Below are 19398 nucleotides of genomic sequence, written 5' to 3'. Positions count from 1 at the left end.
GTCAACGGTCTTTCTCTAACAGAGAATGGACGCGTGGTCAATAGTCATACGTAGTTATTACCATCGCAACCAGACTGCTGTTCTAGCAAGATCAACACCACTAGCATGGATTAGCGACAGCATCCATATATGCATAAACAAGCAGCATGAATATTAGCAGCGATAGTGATAGCTGTCACTCAAACAGAAGTTGTAACCTGTACTGTACATTTTTTGCTAAACGCACACAACGTCAGTTTAACCAGCTTTCCAAATTAAGCACAGGGTTTACTCACCTATTTATGACTTAACCATACCTTAACAGTGGACAGTTCAGCCAGCGGACACTTCGGTTAGATCATTTTTTACTTTACCACTAATAGAGTCTAGGGTACGTCTTGCAGCTTGTGTTATAAAACACCATCCTGTGGTATTCAGAGGATGATGAACTGAAGGACTTCATTTAGTGTTTTAAATAAGATCATTTAGTTAAATATATTTCTAACGTTGAGGTGTCAGCTGATGTCAATGCCGCTCATTGTAGTTACAGGCTATAACAATGTGAACGTTTTCACTGGAGCTACTTGAGTTCCACAGTATAAAAACAAGTATTGACCCAGACCATGGTATGATTCCCTTTAGCTACTTCAGTTTCATGGTCCTGGTATTGCGCATGCTGGCTCGCTTTCACACTGTCATGGACACCGGGTTATAATGGAGCAATTGTTAATGATATTAGTAAAACCTCTGACAAAGCACATGTTATGTTGAGGGTTTTTTTTTTTCAAACTCGGATTAAATTCGAAACAATTTGAAGGAGGGACACTTTTCAGATTCATTAACAAAACAAGTGCTCCTTGTTCTTAACTCGCCAGAGCACACTAGCTTGGAGTGCCACTTCATCCACCTCACTCGTGGATTCAACCACTTCATGACTCAGTTAACTGAGGAATGAGACAAAAAAAGAGAAAAAAAACACAAAATCACCTGGGCTCATCTGACGCACGGTACCTGAGAGTTCACAAAGTCACACGTCACCCGGTAGCCTGATATAGACCACAGACAAAGGCGTGGATGAAACCCGAGCTCGCCAGCCTCCTTTCTGTTGCCATGACGACAGCAGCCGTTTCCAATGCCTCGTTGAGAATGAAAAAAAGGGCTCAGAGGACCTGTGGCCAGGGGCTCCACCCACTGGGGGAATTCACAGCTCCAACCTGGCAACCAAAAATGTATATATTCAACTTACTTAAATGGGAACCAAACTGACTCACTGGCCAAAGCTCCTCGATCCTCTTACCCTTCGCTTGTCCTTTAATTTATTTCCATCCCTGTCCTGTGTGGCCTTTTCACAGCGTGCTGCTGGATGAAGTTCAGGGCGTGTTGCTGTTACTGGCAGGTGTAGAAGCAGGTTGAGCAGGTTGTTCCCTGAATGCCACTCTGCTGGGCCCTCCTCCCCTCCCTCCCCCCCCTCCCTGCCTCTCTCTCCGGGGCCGACTGCTGATTCACTCTCACACGTTGGCAGCTCAGTGAAGAGATTTTGTTGCCTGTGCACCTGTTCTCATCTGATATAGCCTAAGAATAAGGTAAGGATTTACTGTGGAAGGATTTAAGTCTTTGTCTTATTTTTCTCAGGAGGTGTGTGGGAATATAAACTGGATGGATGATTTATTTTGTCTAAATACATTTAATAAGATTTAAGTCGCTGTTATATTTTTACGTTGAACTCAAAGAAAACACAAATAACCTATTTTATTTATAGTGTTAAGACTTCTTTTCCATTTATTCATATATTTGGCAACTGTAACATGAAAACGTTACACCCGAAATGTGGAAAATGTTCAAAATCTGGTTCTACCTGGCAGTTTTTGCTGCTGCTTCTTCATTTTAATGACTAAAAATAAAGGACAACAAAAACATAACTGATTTTATTTTCAATGTGAAAGTGTGTCACTGGGTGCCAAAACATCCCAACAAGTGACATACGTAGTGTCTTACATAACGTCAACAGGGGAATGCACACAATGCAGTTACATGCGTTGGAAGAAGTATGTCATCTACTCGAGTCAAAGAAGGTAACCAAACACTGTAAACATTTTCTATTAGGAAAAAAAAGTGATTGAATATTAACAAAAAATGTACTAAGAGTATGAAAAGTCAGTGTTTGATTATAGGATCATTGTCTGAGCTGTTTTAACTGCTTCATATGCTGCTGGGTAGTTTAATCGGTAACTGCTTTTACATGGATACTTATACAGTATTTACTAATAATAAAATAAGATGCCTCATGTGACCACTTAATTGGAAGACACTGGCCTGATCCACGCCTGATCTGAATCAGGGTTAAAACTGGTTGGGAGGTTGTGGTATAAACCTTTGATAATCCAATCAATAGGAAAATATTAGGCCCTCTTAACCATGTAAACTTAACATAAACCATGTAAAGCTGATCATGTCTCTCTTGTTGGAATAAATTAATTCTTTCTTTGCAAGTTTGCACAATTTAGGGGTCATGAACAAGTTTCTCGGAGGTAACAACAAATGTACTGTACTTGATACCATTTACAACAAGTATCTCTTACAACGATTAAAATATTGGCTTTCATGATCAGCCAACCACTAATGTACTGTATATGTAATCTGAAAAGTAATTGTTAACCACAGCTGCTAAATAAATATGTTGGAGTAAAAGCTACAATATTTCTGATTGAAATTTAGTAGAGTGGAGGTGTTTAGAAGCATAACATAGAAGTACAGGTGCCCCAAAACTGTGCATTAGTGCAATACTTGAAGAAATGTACTTAGTTACATTCAACCCCTGCTTTGGATTCTGTCTAACACAGATATTAAGGTTGTACGATGCAGTAAATGTACAACATAAATTAAAGTTTATTAATAGGTGACAACAACACAGGTGAACTTTAAACAAACTGAGTGATTCACAAAGTAAATGTCAGATAATTAGCGTCTGCATGTGGGCTGAAGGAGCTCACAGTGTGTATTTGTGTGTCTTTAAGTCTGTGTGAGTGTGTTTATGTGGGACTGAAGTCACGGCTGACGGAGCTGTGGAGGTGATAGCTGCTACAGTCTCCGACAGAGCAGCTGAGTGGGAACTCTTTTCAACAGAGAGCGAAGGGTCGCGGAGAAATATCTCTGGCTGTTTCTTCGACCCACCCCGGCACAGAGACTCTTTGGTCGGACAGTGACGGCCAAACATTTGCCCAGCGGGTGGGTGGTTTGCTGCTGTATTTTCAAAAGGCAGGTGGAGATTTTGTTCCACACAGCTGTACCCAACGTGATGATGGATGTGAGGATATTTTTATTCTGGACAGGAAGTGACATGTGGAGTTTACACAAAACAGGAATCACTGGTTTGGAAATTCAACAGCTCACACATGCCAGAAACCAGGATCAGACAAAACACAAAACACTTTGTCTTGAGCAGATATGGATGAATGCTGGTCACCTGCAATGTTAGTGAGACAAGTTACTGATTATAATCTGTGTGATCGTAAATATCACCCATGTGCATATATACACAGTGCAGTACATCAAAACAAGTCAAACCAAACCAGCCATGCTGATCTTCCTGTTACACTGGTTCTACAGTGAGTCCACAGTATGTTAGGAGTCACACTGGTTAAAAATATCATGATTATTATACATGTTTGCGTGTGACGTCTGCCGCTTGTGGTCTCTCAAACAAAACAATGAAAACAAAGGATGTAGTTTGAGGACATTGTGAAGCAGGGCGTGATCATAGAGGTTGTTTTCAAAATATTTCAACAACCACCATTGCTAATGAAAATCTATCTGACATGACACAGGAAGAAATATTCAGGGATGTTTTAAAGCTTTATTCGCATTATGTTTAACTTCTCTCTGAAGTTACAGCGACAGGCGAATAAATTAAATGTATCATTACCTTGAGTAAAAATGCAGATTTTTTCTGGGTTTGAACATTATTGGAATCAATTGGACAACACATCCTTGTACCTAAACCACCGAATAGTTTGATTGCCAGTGACTTCCAAAATGACAATATCACTGTCACCGGTTGCAGCATACCAGTGACAGGCATACCGAACTTTTGTCATACGGTCACAGTTTAGTCGGATTTAGGCAAGAAAACTATTTGGTTAGGTTTTGTTTAACATTGTGGGTTCCGTTAAAATAATCCGTTACTTTCGTAAATTCAGTTACCAACGTACCTACTGCAGTTATGCTGTGCAGATGTACATGATGTATCTTAACTTCGTTAGTAAGGTTAGATAACTCACCACTGACTTTTGGTTTCACACTGAGCACTAACCCGCCACCTGGGTGAAAGTCCTGTGCTTGTTTAACCCAACCTTCCATCCCCGACCTTCTCCCAATGCAGACTTGTTGCTCTTTATACTCCTTTAGTCTCCTGACTTCCTTCTTTGCTGCTGTATTAATTACTATGGCCACTAGAGGTCGCCACCTAACAAGAAATGTAAATAAGGGTCGTATTAAGTTACTTTCACAGTCAACCTATATGGTTGTCATTTGAGAAAATGTCAAGTCAACAAGACATTTTCACGTGGAAATCTTATATATAATATCTTTAAACTGGTAATGTATAATTAAGATACAGACAGAAAATGGTGGGAGAGAGGGGAATGAAATTCAACAAAGGTTGTTGTCCTTCACATACTGCATCTTATCCCCCAAAACATCTCTGATGATCTCTGATGTTCATTGTATGACTGAAAACTTCTTCATTTCATAACACTACATAAAACTGTAGTGATAAGTGACATTTACACTTCAAATGTGAATGTAAAAATGTATTTAATTTGTAGAGTTGTGACTTTCCCCTTGATAATATCCTTTTCTGTCAGCATGATGTGGCAGATACCCAACAAAACAATACCAGATAAAGATATAATGTCACATTTCTACATCTAAATGTGTGCTTACATCATCCCAGTCAGACCCAGAGAAATCTGTAAATGTGTTGCTGTTTAACAATGAAGACAACAACTCCCATGATGCCACGCTTCTTACCTCTTTTGTTTTGTTCAGAGACCCCTAGCTGCAAAAATTACATGCTGTGTGTTTAAAGCATGGAATAAAACTTTAGCAGATCCAGTACACTCTACTGCTGTTCCAAATTTCCCCAAATGAATGCAGAGTCAAGATTCACAGTGCCGAACTTTAATCTCTTGATGCGAAAGAACCGGCCAGTTTGAATCAGATTCATGATTTTCACTGTTGCAGCTTTATAAGCTCTAAATTGTTCCGCCCCTCCCCCCGCCTGGGTTGATTAAGCCATTTTCTTTAATTATGTGCTTTTAGTGCAGTACAATCAGCAAACTTGAGCCGTCTGATTGCTCCTGCGTTCACACGGCTGGCTGCACCATTAGAATCCCACAGGTTTTCCATTTATTCCCCACAGAGTAGAAAAAAACAGAAAATGGCAGCTGCGTGGACGATAAAGAAGCTTGTTAAGACCTGACGCTGACAATACGATCGCTTATTTCCATCTTTTGGGAGTGTGAAATGGGTGAGACGTGTATTATACCTTTTCAGAAATCCCAATATATGTTGATAAGACTATGGATGGATTTGACTGCATAACAAGATGGATGAACAGAAATTGGTTCTCTTCAGTTTGTTTCAATTACTTGTACCTTCATTGACTAGTTAAAATGCACTCATTTGTTTTGACAGAAATGTGAAATCCCCAACCTCGGTTGCTGCAGGCCACAACACTGTGAACGGAGCCTTTTGCACTGCTTATAAGAAATCAGCTCAGAACAAAGCAACCGATCAACAAAGTGACTCGCAGAGAGAGTGCCCTGTAGGGAATAACTCGAGCTGCAGTCATTTGTGTACCGGAGTGAAGCCGTGGGGAGAACACATAGCTCACAGGGCACATGTGTAACAAGCTCCTGATGTAGCAGCCGGGGACGTCGTGTTCCTGTTGTTGTGGCCCGTGTTCGCCGCGCCATCAACTGAGCAGTTCTCCTCAAAGACGGGAGGTGGGACAGGTTCAGTCGTTCAAGGATTTTCATCATGACTTGTGTCAGTGCGGCCGGTGTAGCAGGTGATTTTGTGCTTGTGGAAAATAGGAACAAACAGAGATGTCTTGTTGGATGTCAAGTCTTTGTGTGTGGTCAGGGGGAGTTTAAAGGCTGTGATGAACACAGGTTTAACACCTGTGGCGCCATCCTTCCTGTCGGTGCTTGTGCTGGGCAGGTGGTAAACAGACTCACTGGAAACAAAAAAAACTACTTTTTCCTTCGAGTTTTCATTTGAAGTAGAAACATTTATCTGCAGTCACCAATCTCTTTATGTTTCTTGACTCAAAATTACAAGGCAAGGACTTCATTACATTCAAATCATTATATTGGAGCAATGCCACACACCCAGTGAATGCTTAGTTGCATGGTTAATGTATAAGAGTATCTTTCTATCTGTAATGTGCAGAAAACATATTTATATTAATTGATGGAAGATTAAAGTCTTCTTTGTCAAGTTATTTGGACATATCGTGGATACAATGCTGCATATTGTCAGCATATGGTAATGTACAATCGGCTGACATGAGTATATTTCCCATATCAATGTACAGTATAGTGATATGGGAAAAAGTCACTTAACAATGTGACAAAACAATGTTGACTCAAGATCCACTTGCATACTTGTTCTAGAGCTCTCAACCATATTACATAATCTTTCTGTGCAGATGAAGATAAGTTAACTTACTATTATTATGAACACTTTCATGACTTGTCTTGAGCCTCATTGTTTCATTTTCAGAAACAGCAGTTGATAAAACTATTTTCCCTCAAGATCCACTTACTGACACACTCTGGAGCGTTCGGCCAATGTGAGCTTCCAAGCTCATCCTAACTAGATATCTGAAAATGTCTCAGAATATTGTTTGCTGCAATGATTTGCCGATGAATCGATGCGTCGGTCAAACAAGAAATTAGCCACCAAGTATTTTGGTAATAGATTAATAGTTTAAGTCACTTTTCGTGCAAAAAAAATTTGCTGCTTTTCTGTGTCATTTTTGATGCTGACTGAAAAGTCTGTATTTCTGGCACATTTCACTTTTTTTTACATTGTGATCAGATTCATCAATAATGAAAATAAACATTATTTTCAGCCCTTAAGAAGACCTGTAGTTGAGATTTTTCCACAGTTTTTTTTTACAGGATTTTCAAGGCAATAAGATGTGTTTCTTAGAAACTAATTATTTACATCAAACCAACAATCAGCAGAGAATTATTACATTTGACATGTAATAAAACAACAACAAACCCATGTAATTAAATGGCCATCATACTCATATTCATCATTTCTTTTCCAGCCATAAGATAATCTGTATTAATTAGTGAGCACTCACATCTGAACTACTATCACAATATGTGAATCTGAGACTGAAAACCACATTGGATTGTATTTATTTCAAGAACTGAAAGAATGTTTTATTCTCTGTCTTGTGTTTCAGATTGAAACCGAAGGGAAAATGAAACTGAATCTAAGAATCACAGCGGGCCTCCTTCTGCTTGTCCAAACCTTCCACATGGCATCGCTCCAAAATTCAACCGACTCTCCGGGGCGGACAATTCATAGAGAATGGCTCCGTAAACTAGCCAAAAATACAGCTGGAAGTCAAAACGCAGCACTTCCTGGAGAGGAGATAGAATATGATCAGAGAGCTGATGCAACTACTGCGGAGTCGAGTAATGATTACAGCAGTGGGATAGCATCTGGCTCCATGGCAGTATATAATGAAGAAGAGGAGAATGTGACCAGCCAAGATAAGGATACTAATGATGGATCTGATGATCTGACTGCTGTCACTGCCACCATGCCTCCCACAAATCCAAATGTTACAACCAAGGAACCTGAACTCACAGACACCACTGTTTCTCCATCTAATGCAACTACAGATCCCACAAACTCGAGCTCGATCAACACGACAGAAGCTGAGGAGGGATTTAATACAACAACGACTCCTCAAAACTCCACCAGCTCTCCAAATCACTCCAACCACACTGATTTACAGACAACGACCTCAGCTCCGGAGGGCAATGCTACGCAGGTATCCACAACGAAAGCCGAAGATACACGGTCAACTTATGCAACAGGATCTACAAACATGACAACTTTGATAACCACAGCAACACCAGAGACGTACAGCTCATCAACCACGTCTTCACCTACAACAGTCTTCTCATCGGAGAAAACAGAAACAAGCCCTGCGACTACAACTGCCGCTGAGAAGTCCAACAGGACAGGCGAGGATTCAGCCTCAGGGGAAAATCCAGAAAGAGGTACAGCTGCAGTTTCAAGTGTCACAGTAGCTGGTGCACATTTTTCTTTGTCCGGAAAAGTGCTTTGTGTGTCCTCCTAGCAGCATGACATCACTCTAAGAACAGATGTTAGTAGATGTTAGAAAAAATAACTTTTAGGTAAAGGTTTGAGCAAAAAGTCAACCAAAGAAGCACAAAATATTTACAGATTACCTTTAGAGACTTGTTTTGAAAGTATGCTTCTTATATCACTGTCACACCTCGCTTTGTTTCGCCCTTTCCCTGACCCACATTTGCCTGCATCTATTTTCCCACTGGCAGAGGACAATCGCCCCTTCTTTCAAAGGAAAAGGCTGGATTGGGTTTCAGGTGCTATCGATGTGGCCGCTATGAGTGAGGGGGTCTGTTACAAGCACCTTTTCAGCCGGACAATGAAACCCTGTTTTAGTGGCAGAAAGGCCTGAAAGTGGGACTGAGGTCAAAGATACTTGTGCTGCCTCTTTGCAGGGGCGTGAGACTAGTCTTTGGTGTCAGCCACAAGATCAAGTAGATAGGACTGGAAAAGGCTGCCCGTCATATCCACCAGTGTAAGTCTATCTTATCTGTAAACTCGAAAAGCTACTTTTCCTGCAAAACATATGTGGGCGAGCTCTCTGCCGAGCAGGAAGAAAAGGCCTTCAGAGAGCTGGTGCGAGGGTGAGATTAAAATAAAACTCACATCACATGGACAGATGTGACAGCAGGACATAACGCTAACAGATGACGGCAATAAACAGTGGGAAAACAGTTGTGAAACTGTGGGTAACACAGGGAGAAAAAAAACTGCTGCACAGTCACCGTGACAGGCACAGCGTGTGCACAAAACTGTACAAAAGATCAAGACCGCTGAGTGGAGATGAACATCGCATCTATAAATATGAACATACAAGACAACTCTGCTTTACTGACATCAATAAATAAAAATATCCAACCACTAGAGCAGGGTAAGTTATTAGACTGACGTCAGGTAGCAGAGCCTACCGGTTAACGTCTCTATAACTACTTACTACTTGCTAGAGCTATTTTATGAAAAAACTATTTTATAGGAAAACTCGGCAGAAATGCATCCACAACATCACCCCAAATATCTTTTCAAGTCAGATAGAGCGGGGAGGAGGAAGAGGAGGAAGACTGGGTAGGAAGAGATAGAGGAGGAAGGGTAAAGATATGATTACAGAGCCTGTAAATCAATTATTCCAAACATTCTTTTAAATTAACCATCAGTACTTTTCATACTTTAAGCAGCCTACTTTAAGTAAAACCTGCACCATAGTTGTATTACAGCAGTTAACATGGTCAAAATATGTGAAACCAGAATTCCCATTTTTCGTTTCATAGATAATAACATTAAATATTTTAATGATATATTGACTGCCGAACTGGAAATGTTGCACCCTCCTGTTTTTATTTCAGAAATCTGGTGATCATTTTAACTCAAACCATGATTGTTTCCTTGTTTTACTTGAAGTGTTTTTGAACATTAACCTAACAGGATCTTAACCAGAATGTTGTCAAATTATAAAAAAAAAACAGTTACACAAATCTACAGTGACCATCTAGCATTGACCCTAATGTATTAGCATGCTAACATTTGCTAATTAGCACAAAACACAATGTACAGCTGAGGGAGATGGACAGAGTGTCATTAGTTCTGCAGGTATCTGGACGTAAACTGCTGTAGATGAAAAATCAGGACATCATCAAAATTACTGTAATTCACCATGAGATGGACATAAACGTCTCGACCAAATTTTGATGGCAATCCATCCAATACAACCATTTTCGCCAAAACCACAAATATCAAACTAGAAACTCTGCGCTAGAGGAAAAGTCAGGGGATCATCAAAGTCAGTAGTATTCGTCAGTTTCACAGGAAATCTTTCCAATAGTTGTTGAAGTATATCAGACATTACCATCCGTTAAACTAGTGTGACTAAAAACTTTTTAACAAGGGATACAAGGGATTGGGATTCTGGTAATGTCATTGTATTTGCATGTATTTTCATTTTTTGCTGAATCTATAGCAAATGCCCAACTTTAAGATCTCACCACACAAGTGGCATACATAAAAAAATCTCTAATGTGTGTCTGACATGGTTTTTGCAAGAAAAAAATGTAACTGCTAAATTAAAATCCTTAAAATGGCACTTTTTTCCTCTCCATCATAAATGAAAATGCAAATATTTTTCATTTTACACATTTAACTGCTGGAGACAAGATGTCTCAGTGTATGTTCACAGGAGGGTTCAAGTCTCCAAATTACTTGTGTACGCCGAATTTTGGACCCGTATTGGCACAAATCATGCTCGCAGGCCCATCTCTGAAAGGGAAAATCCAGTTTTACATGTTTGGGTGTGAAAATGATTCATACTTACCGAAAGTTTTAGAATTGGTCCAGTAGATCACCTCAGCTGCATTGACTGCAGCGTAACTCTTTGGGGAACTCCAACCATTAAAGTAACGTCCACTAAAAGTGCTTGTTTTTGCCACTGACAGACTGAGGTTGTTATTCAATTCGACAACAGTAATGAAGCTACTCTTTCTTTCATAATACCACAAACACAAGCCTCGTTCAAGGAGCTTTAAAACAGATTTCCAATAAGCACGGAGATAATTCCCACTTCCAGTAATGAATGTGAAAACAGCCCTCCAGTGTCAAACTCTGCAAAGTGGAGCTCAAACATTCAACTGTGAGAACAAGAAGAAAACACACTGTAGGGGGACTTTTTTTTGACCTACGTCAACTATAATCAATATGGTTGAACCAACATTGAAATGAGAAGTGTTAAAGAACACAATGTCTTTACTTGGAATGTTTTCCTAGCAAGAACAATTATACCTCCTCTGATATCTTATAATGTCTGCTTTCAAATGAAGTGTGTGTGTGTGTGTGTGTGTGTGTGTGTGTGGGGTGGGGGGAGGAGCAGCAAAAGAAAGGAAAACTGAAATACACTGAAATTGAATGCTCCTTTGGTTCAACTTGCCCCAGGTTAGGGGTAAATTGATCCTAGCAAGTGGGTAAATTGAGCCATTTGTAGATAACCGGAGCCACTGAATTATTTATGTGCGAGTCCTGATAAAATAAGAATGTAGTTTTTCTATGTAAAAGGATATTGAAAACAATTCTGTCACTTTCACATACTGCCTCTTCTCCTCACCGCTGCTGCCCTGACTGTGAAACAGAAAAGGAGAAAAAGTTATTTAAGTAACTTTAATTACACTGTGAGTGAACTTCACGGTGTTCAGTTTTCACACATTAGAACAGTCGCCGTTCAAACAGAAGAGGTCAGAAGAGGTCGGTCTCGTTAGTGGAAGCTCCTATCAGTCTGACTGGATGCAGCATCTATCACACTTGATGTTTTTTCGCACCTGTACAGCTGTTGGAACGCGTGAGCGCGGATGCTAATGTGTGCAGGTAATGATTAGCTCAATGGTTATATATAAGTGATCCATGGAGAACTAATGTAATGTTCAGTCACATGTCACCTTATCGAGACAATGAGCACAGCATGTCGTCTTAAAATATTCAAATGTATTCAAGAAATGATAATGATTTTGGCATGTTAATTTCATTAATTATCACAGTGCAATTAGACAAATCTGAACAGCTGACTAATTGGGGTGTGTATCTGTGCAGAGTGCTGCCACTGGAAACACAATTTGGAAAAGGCTTTCCAGCCATAATTATCTGACAATTAACCCTCAAAGACAGCAGCTGATAAAAATAATTCTAATGTTGACAAATTATTTATTACTTTCTCCCGCCCCCTCCACCCCCTCATTCCTCCGATGAAGGTCTCGAATCAGATCCCCACAGGAGTAAAAGGAACGGAGCGTGGGGGGCGGTGCTGGGGACGGCGGTGGCGGTGGCCTTCGTGGGACTGGTGGCCTACGTCATCCTGAAGAAGAAACACCAGAAGGGTTTCTCTCACAGAAAACTGGTCGAGGAGTTTCCTTCAGATCCAGGTACGTGACCTTCGACATTTCCCTTTATAGTAAATGCTAAACTCTCTGGTATTTCAAAGGAAAATCCACCCCAGGACACGTTTAATTACACTGCTATCTGCGACTGCCTGATCAAGGTTTAATTAGGTTGCCAGTTTGAGCTGACAAAGTTTTCTTATATTAAAAAACCCTCTGGTTGGAGGGCGGCAGATTGCAAACTCTTGAATAAAACTGTGTAGCAAAAATGATAGACTTCATACTGCTTCAATACAGTGTGATGCCAATTATTGTTGCTACACAGTTGTTTCGCCAAATCCCTTTTTTTTAAACATAAACCCCCTGAAAAAGAGCAGATTTCATACTGACAGGTCCAATGTGGAGGATTCAGATCTAGGTTTTTGGAAACAAGGTTAGGAGGTGAAAAAGATGTCCATCCATTTGAACACACTTGAAAACACATGACACGACCGTTCAAGTGGACTGGGTGTGCACAGGTAAACAGGAGGCAGATTGTTTACTCTGTGGTTGGTTGGTTGCTTAGTAACAGAAAATACAATAAACAAGGCAGGGAAATGTGACAACTCTTCACAAAATCCTCCTTCATAATTCTATTTTTATTAAAATATTGTCAGCAGCAGTTTTTTTTCCATCATTATATTTTCCAGAGGTGGAAAGTTATGAAGTAAAACCACATGAGTATTTATTTTTCTGACAACTCTTTACTTTTACTCTACATTTCAACCCAAATATATGAGGGACACATGGATTGTCTGACCTCAGTTTCTGTCCTAGGGGGAGAAAGAAAAAGAGAAAGAGAAAGAAATTTGAACTAATGAGCATTAAGACAGTATTCCTGATTAGTTTCATAACACAACGAAGATGGGCGTCTGGTCATTGTTTCCAAGAAATACCCGTGTACGTGGGGATAGGGCTTTGGTGGCGTCTAGCGGTGAGGTAACCATCTGCACATCCCTTGATCCACCCTCCCCGACGGTGGCCTCTAAAAATTGTGAAAAAAGTGAGTCCCTCTCAAGAGCAAGTGTTTGGTTTGTCCGTCTTGGACTACTGTGGAGACATGGCAGACTCTGTGGAAGAGGACCAGCTCCTTCTATAGCTATAAAACACTCCAGAAACACAACAGTCTCTGAGCTTCAGGTGATTATACACTAATGGAAACATAATTATGAATATAATATTCCATTTCTGCCGATAAATCTCTCTGAATCCAACCTTTCATTTCTTTTAATGGATTAAACAAGTGAGATAAAACATGTTAATTAGTGAGCTTTAAACATCCTTGTAGGCAAATTTGTCACCTCTGGTTTTAAAGCAGAAATGAGAGTTGTATCGATCTTCTCATCTAACTCTCATCAAGCAACTAAGCCCATTTTCCAAACTGTTAAACTTTTCCTTCAAGCCCCCAGTTCCCCTCGCTCTCTTTCTCTCTCTCTCTCTCTCTCTCTCTCTCTCTCTCTCTCTCTCTCTCTCTAACACACACACACACACACACACACTCTCACAACTCCATCCTGCTTTAATAAGGTAACCTCACCATGCAAAATAGGATCATGCACTATGACAGTTTGCAATTTGTCTCATTCTTGATATGAACTCAGCAGAAGACAGCGGTTTGTTCTCACAGTTCTCCTCCACTCCACTGCAGCAGGTACGCCTGAATATTTAAGATGCGTCAGATTACATCCTGAAGGGACGTCTATAGGCTCATTTCACACAAGCGGTTCTTAAATACTTGAGGAGAGGTAGAGGGTATTATTCAATACTGCTGCTAGTACAGCTGTTATTGACCTGAAAGCTACAGTTACCAGTAATTTACCAATCTTGTAGGCTAGAAGCAGAAGCTCCTCTCTCCCACAGAAAACACTGCTCATGAAACGCCTCGTCAGTAGTCTTGCCTTTAATCCCGTGACTTTGTGACATCACGCTACATCACCATGTCACACATTTACATAATGTATGCCTAGCAGCTAGTTTGACATGTATGAATTAAAATAGCGGCGATGCTCTGTTGTTAGAGCTGCTGGCTCAGGCGTGTGTGAGCTGACCAATCACAGCAGACTGGGTATTTGGGAGGAGGGGCCTTAAAGAGGAGCTAAAACATAGCGTTTCAGACAGAGGGGGAATAACTTGTGAGATATACAGAGAGGAAAACTGTGATTTTTGACCATTAAAGCATGTGAACGTATTCTAGAAGTGCCCCAAAATAAAATTATAACCCTTAAAATGAACATAATATGTCTCCTTACATTTAAAATCAACCATCATCGAAGAGTATGATGACATTTGTTATCTTTTCCTCTGGTGGATTGGTGACCCTTTCTCCTTTTTCTCTGTGCTGCAGTTGTTATTTTGTATTAAGTCTAAGTGTAGCCACTTACCTTCAATCTGCCTTGTTTACTTCTACCTCAGCCAGGTTTAGTGGTTTCCTGCTTTCCCCTGAATTACTTTCAAAAAGCTCTGTATAATGGGTGTGAACCTGTTGCATTCAGCTCTCGTAGGTGCAGAGTGGACAATGATGACTCAACAGGAATGATGTTTACTCAGGAAGAAAAGGAGCTTTGTGTGATTGATTTCTTTGAATGTTGGTCCAAAATGGAGGTCCAACAAGGGAAACCTTTTTCTCTGATTCTGAGTTTTTTTTTTGTGCAGAAAAACATAAAAAGACAGTACAAAATTGGACTGTAAATAAATCAATATGATGTTGGAGTGTCTGTGTTTGGCCAGTTATGTGTGGGAATAAGAACATTACAGCACAAAACAACAAACAAGACACACATACAGTAACTGCAGCATTATAACAGTAGCGGAAGTGTTTTAGGGTGGATTTTTCCTTCAATACCAGGTTTAGTCACAAGTCAGAAAAATGACATGATTGAAATCCCTTTGAGTGCAAAGCCTCAGTTTGAACATGAAGGTTGAGGTTTCAAAAAAGAGACATTTTTTCATGAAAATTAATCATCAGGATACCAGCGGGTACATGGTTGTTCACCAAAAACTAATTGCTGTCAACTTTGAAGATATTAAAACCTGTGAAAGACCGCTTTGTTATTTTAATCTGTAAAGCATGTGAATTACGCTTTAGTTTTACATATGCCTAAACAATACTATAGTGTTGCCTATTGCTTGACTCATGTAAATGACATGCCTGATTACACTATAAACTACCAACTCTTCTTTGGCCAAGACTGTGTATATTTGGTTACATTAATTTGAGATTTTCACAAAAATATACCTTTCTATTACCTCGGACATAAAGTCATGTGTTCTTGCACGTTATGATTGTTTAATCCAGATAAAAGCAGCTGTATATAAACTTTTTTGCACAACACCTGGACCAACCAGACCGTGGTGAGTAGTCAGTGCAGCTTCAACACTCTCACTACTTGCAAACAGAAACAAAGCACATCCATCTTTTGGTTCTGTCAAATAGTCGACTTTAAGGCAGTTTTTAAATTATTAGATTTGTTGTCTAAAAAAATATAGATTTATATAGCTGCATGCATATTTAACTACTGCCAGTAGGAGGTTCATTGAGCCGTCTGAACTGACAAAAAAAACATTTGAACTTCCAAAGTAAATCCAGCATTGAAAATAATAAAATATACAACTTTTCCTCATAATACAGGAATGAGGCTTTAAAAATGACGAGTTCAGTGGAACAAATGTTTAATAACTTGTCTCATCTCTAGTTCTCAGATTAGACAACAATGAACCTTTGGACTTGAACCTGGGTGGTTCGGCCTATTACAACCCAGCACTCCAAGGGGACAACATCCAGATGAGCAACCTTCCCGGACGCCGCTGAAACTGGAAAGACTCTCCGGACCGAAGACATGAACTCCCATGAAAGAAAGTTTGCCAGTTGTGCTCATTGGCATTTGATAGGAGTGTGGAGTTTTGTACATAGATTACAATGGAAATTACAAATGAGTTTGTAAAGGTCTGTTGTCAGATGCTTAAGTTAGATTATGAATTGTTTTGAGTGGATTTATTGGATTGAAATAGAGGAATCGCTGAAGGCAATCTATCTGAACTACACTGAAACAGCCAAAATTAACTGTCAGCCATTTATGTATGTTGCCAAAGAGAATCAAATGAAATCTTTCCTAATGAAGAATATGCTTTGCAGGCAATGAAGGATGTTAAAAATTCATATTTGTTATAAGCTTTGTTTTAATTTCAATTATTTTTGTGTGGATAGGCGCCTCAAAATGGTGTTAAAAGACAATCAAAGACAATTTGCATATGATCATATCAGCTAAAGAAAAGAAATGCAACTCCTGCTGATGCAAAGCATTTGTTGTTCTGCAGCCTAAATAACAGATGACACAGCTGGCCCGCTGAGGCCTTTGCAACAAAATCCAGAAGCCATGGCGAACAATAACATTATCCATATCAGCTATCACCTGCTGTTATGGCATAAGGAAGGCAATAAGAAGGTAAATTCAAACTGTGCCTTCTGATATTCCACAACTGGCAGTCACAGCCACAGTCTGAGAATTGAACCGTCAAACCAAAGACTTGCGTTTGTTTTTCTACACCAGCGAGGGAGGTGGAGGGAGGCTGGGTGCTGTTTTGTTATTCATAGACTGAGGTTTTGGTATTCAGGAAGGGAGTTGTGTATTTTGTCCTAGCACTACTCAGTAGCAACAACTATATCATCATAATGTACTGCTTAAATCTTCTGACCTCCAGGTGTCCAAACAGAGATTCGAGTTCCTCATAGCGACTCACAGCGTGCACCTTGGAGAGTTACATAGCGTTTACCTGCTGCATGCTGAGAGCGAAATTAGAGTATGTACCTGATGCAGCATATTTGAAAACTTTTATTTTTTTTGTTGTTATTCTTCTGCTAAGTTTGCTTTAACTTTGAGTGACAACCTTCAGCAAGAAAAGTGTCTCCACTTTTTTCAACTGAGAATGTATTTGGGGGCAGGGAGGGAATAGGTAGGGATTAACTCCGCTCTCTTGTCTTTGATGCCTTTGTATGAAAAAAAATCTAACAATATTTCATAATTGTTCACAACTGAGCTTTCTTATTTTTCTAAAATATATAAATATATATATATATATATATAAACACTTCTATATCTGTATACGAGACAAAAATCCATCCAGAAAATCCATCTTCCAGCTCCCTCAATCCTTTCACTTATCATTACTTGAGTGGAGCGCACACTAGATCAATATGCGTCCTTATTATGATTGATATGTGCTTCGGCTCGGCCTGTACGGCCAACAATAACCCGGAGACGTGTGATTTCTTTTGGTACGTGACAGGCAAGGCAGGTCTGCTTCCTTCCTCGCTCTAATTTCAGGCATCAGTCAGCGCGGGAGGGATTCTGTCTGGGTGAGAGAGAAAGAGGAGCTTTGTGTCGCAGTGTTAAAGAATCGCAGTGATTACTGCTGCAGATGGATAATGAGAGACTTCCGCATTGGTTACCACTGCTTGAGAAATGTAATGAAACTTGACGATGCCTTAATAAACAACCAACCCCCCCCAAAAAAGCCTCCACATGAGTTCTTCTATTCAAGATATAACAGAAATGGCTCTTTTACTCACTAAAAACACAAAAACAAGCAGATGTACGCGCACTGTTTATTCGGTATCAAGAACATGTTTGCACAAGCGATGGTTTCCTTCATTCGTCACAAAAAACGTGCTCTGTGGAGAGATTGTGCCTGTTTTAATTAAGCACAACAATTAAGGCTGTGAGTGTTTGGCAGGGTGCTGAAATCAATTAACAGGCGGCGAGTCATTGCTAAAGAATGTACACATTTCTTTGGGGGGTATTGGCAGGTTAATTTACATTTCCAGCTGAGCCAAATTAATTCCAATGAAATTAAAAGATTGCTATCTAAATTGAGGCTATGTCAAATTTATTATTGGCTAAATTTGAATTCATTTTCTTCGAGCTAACTCGATGGAAATTAGTTTAACCTATAAGATTACCCTGTTGTAATAACCCCAAATCACTGTCTCTTTATCAGATGAGCCTCGACAACAATTAAACGGTCAACAGTGCGTGTGCTGGAATCCTGTGATTTTTAATGAACATGGGGCCTTTATGTCAGCGTGGAGGCTAAAGATGGGAGTTTATTCAGAAAAAGAGCTCCATAGTTAGTTGGTGAAACACTGTGATTTTACTTTCCTTCGCTAAGATATCAGCATATGTCATTGGTCTTTTATTTTGACTTCTGTCCAAACTGTAGCGACCAAAAAGAAGAAATATATATAATTTATGTATTTTTCTGGCATATTCGTGCCCAGAACACTGGTGCTCCCCAGGGTGCGTGAATTTTTGGCACTGACGTACATGTGATTGGTGCAATATCTGTGTGGGCGCGTGCTAAAAATAGTTCATAATATCACTTCAGTTCCGACAGCCACACCGGCAATATCAAGCTGGGTTTGTGACACTGGTAGCCATCGCTTATTCCCTTCAGTGTTTGAGCACTCCTCGTGTACTCCGTGTTGTAAATCATGAGGTGGTGCTCTGATTACAGGAATACCTGCTGCTGATGTGAGTTTTGATAGTTTGTCACAGAGAGGTAACACACACCAAGGGCTTTAATGAGGTGCTGATCACTGACAGGAGGCAAGAAAGTGAAAGAGTGTCACACATTCTGGCTCCACATGCAGTTTTCTTGAATTAGATAACGTTTCAGCCCTCAGGCCTTCAAAATCAAGACATAATGAAACACAGGCACTAATGTTATATAGGCCACACCCAAATAACACATGTGAGAGTGATCAGGCAATCATGCTCTAACACAAGGGTGGAACCAAACAATCAATAAGCCTACGGTGACGAAAAACTTTATGGGATACAGCTAATCACACTACCTCTAAACCACATGTACTCAAACTCCATAATAGTTGAGATTAAATACCTTGAATGTTGCACATTTATGGCCAGATGATAGATAGATAGATAGATAGATAGATAGATAGATAGATAGATAGATAGATAGATAGATAGATAGATAGATAGATAGATAGATAGATAGATAGATAGATGTACCTTCCTGAGAATGTTTTAAAGATTTCCAATAGATGTGCAGAAAAGGTAAAACATCGTGAACAACTTCATCTACACAAATCATGTGCCATCACCAGAAAAGC

General features: G+C 39.9%; 1 protein-coding gene across 1 annotated transcript; it reads left to right on the top strand.

The window, feature by feature from the left end:
* The first annotated feature begins 1489 nt into the window (after positions 1-1489).
* On the top strand, positions 1490-16077 carry LOC140994784 (uncharacterized). Its single transcript, XM_073464562.1, has 4 exons — positions 1490-1562; positions 7463-8291; positions 12105-12275; positions 15962-16077. The coding sequence occupies exons 2-4, from the start codon at positions 7481-7483 to the stop codon at positions 16075-16077; spliced, it is 1098 nt and encodes a 365-aa protein (XP_073320663.1). The 5' UTR covers positions 1490-1562; positions 7463-7480.
* Positions 16078-19398: the final 3321 nt, after the last annotated feature.

Source organism: Pagrus major, chromosome 4 (assembly GCF_040436345.1).
Source record: "Pagrus major chromosome 4, Pma_NU_1.0".
Classification (NCBI taxonomy): Eukaryota; Metazoa; Chordata; class Actinopteri; order Spariformes; family Sparidae; genus Pagrus; species Pagrus major.
The sequence above is the reverse complement of the archived record's forward strand: the minus strand, read 5'-3'. Positions and strand labels throughout refer to the sequence as shown.

What these genes read in the sequence shown, in the direction of transcription:
- LOC140994784 (XM_073464562.1), top strand. Translation starts at nt 7,481, where the DNA reads ATGAAACTGAATCTAAGAATCACAGCGGGCCTCCTTCTGCTTGTCCAA. An exon ending in AGGGGAAAATCCAGAAAGAG is followed by an intron (nt 8,292 to 12,104) that starts GTACAGCTGCAG and finishes CCTCCGATGAAG; the next exon opens with GTCTCGAATCAGATCCCCAC. An exon ending in GGAGTTTCCTTCAGATCCAG is followed by an intron (nt 12,276 to 15,961) that starts GTACGTGACCTT and finishes TCTCATCTCTAG; the next exon opens with TTCTCAGATTAGACAACAAT.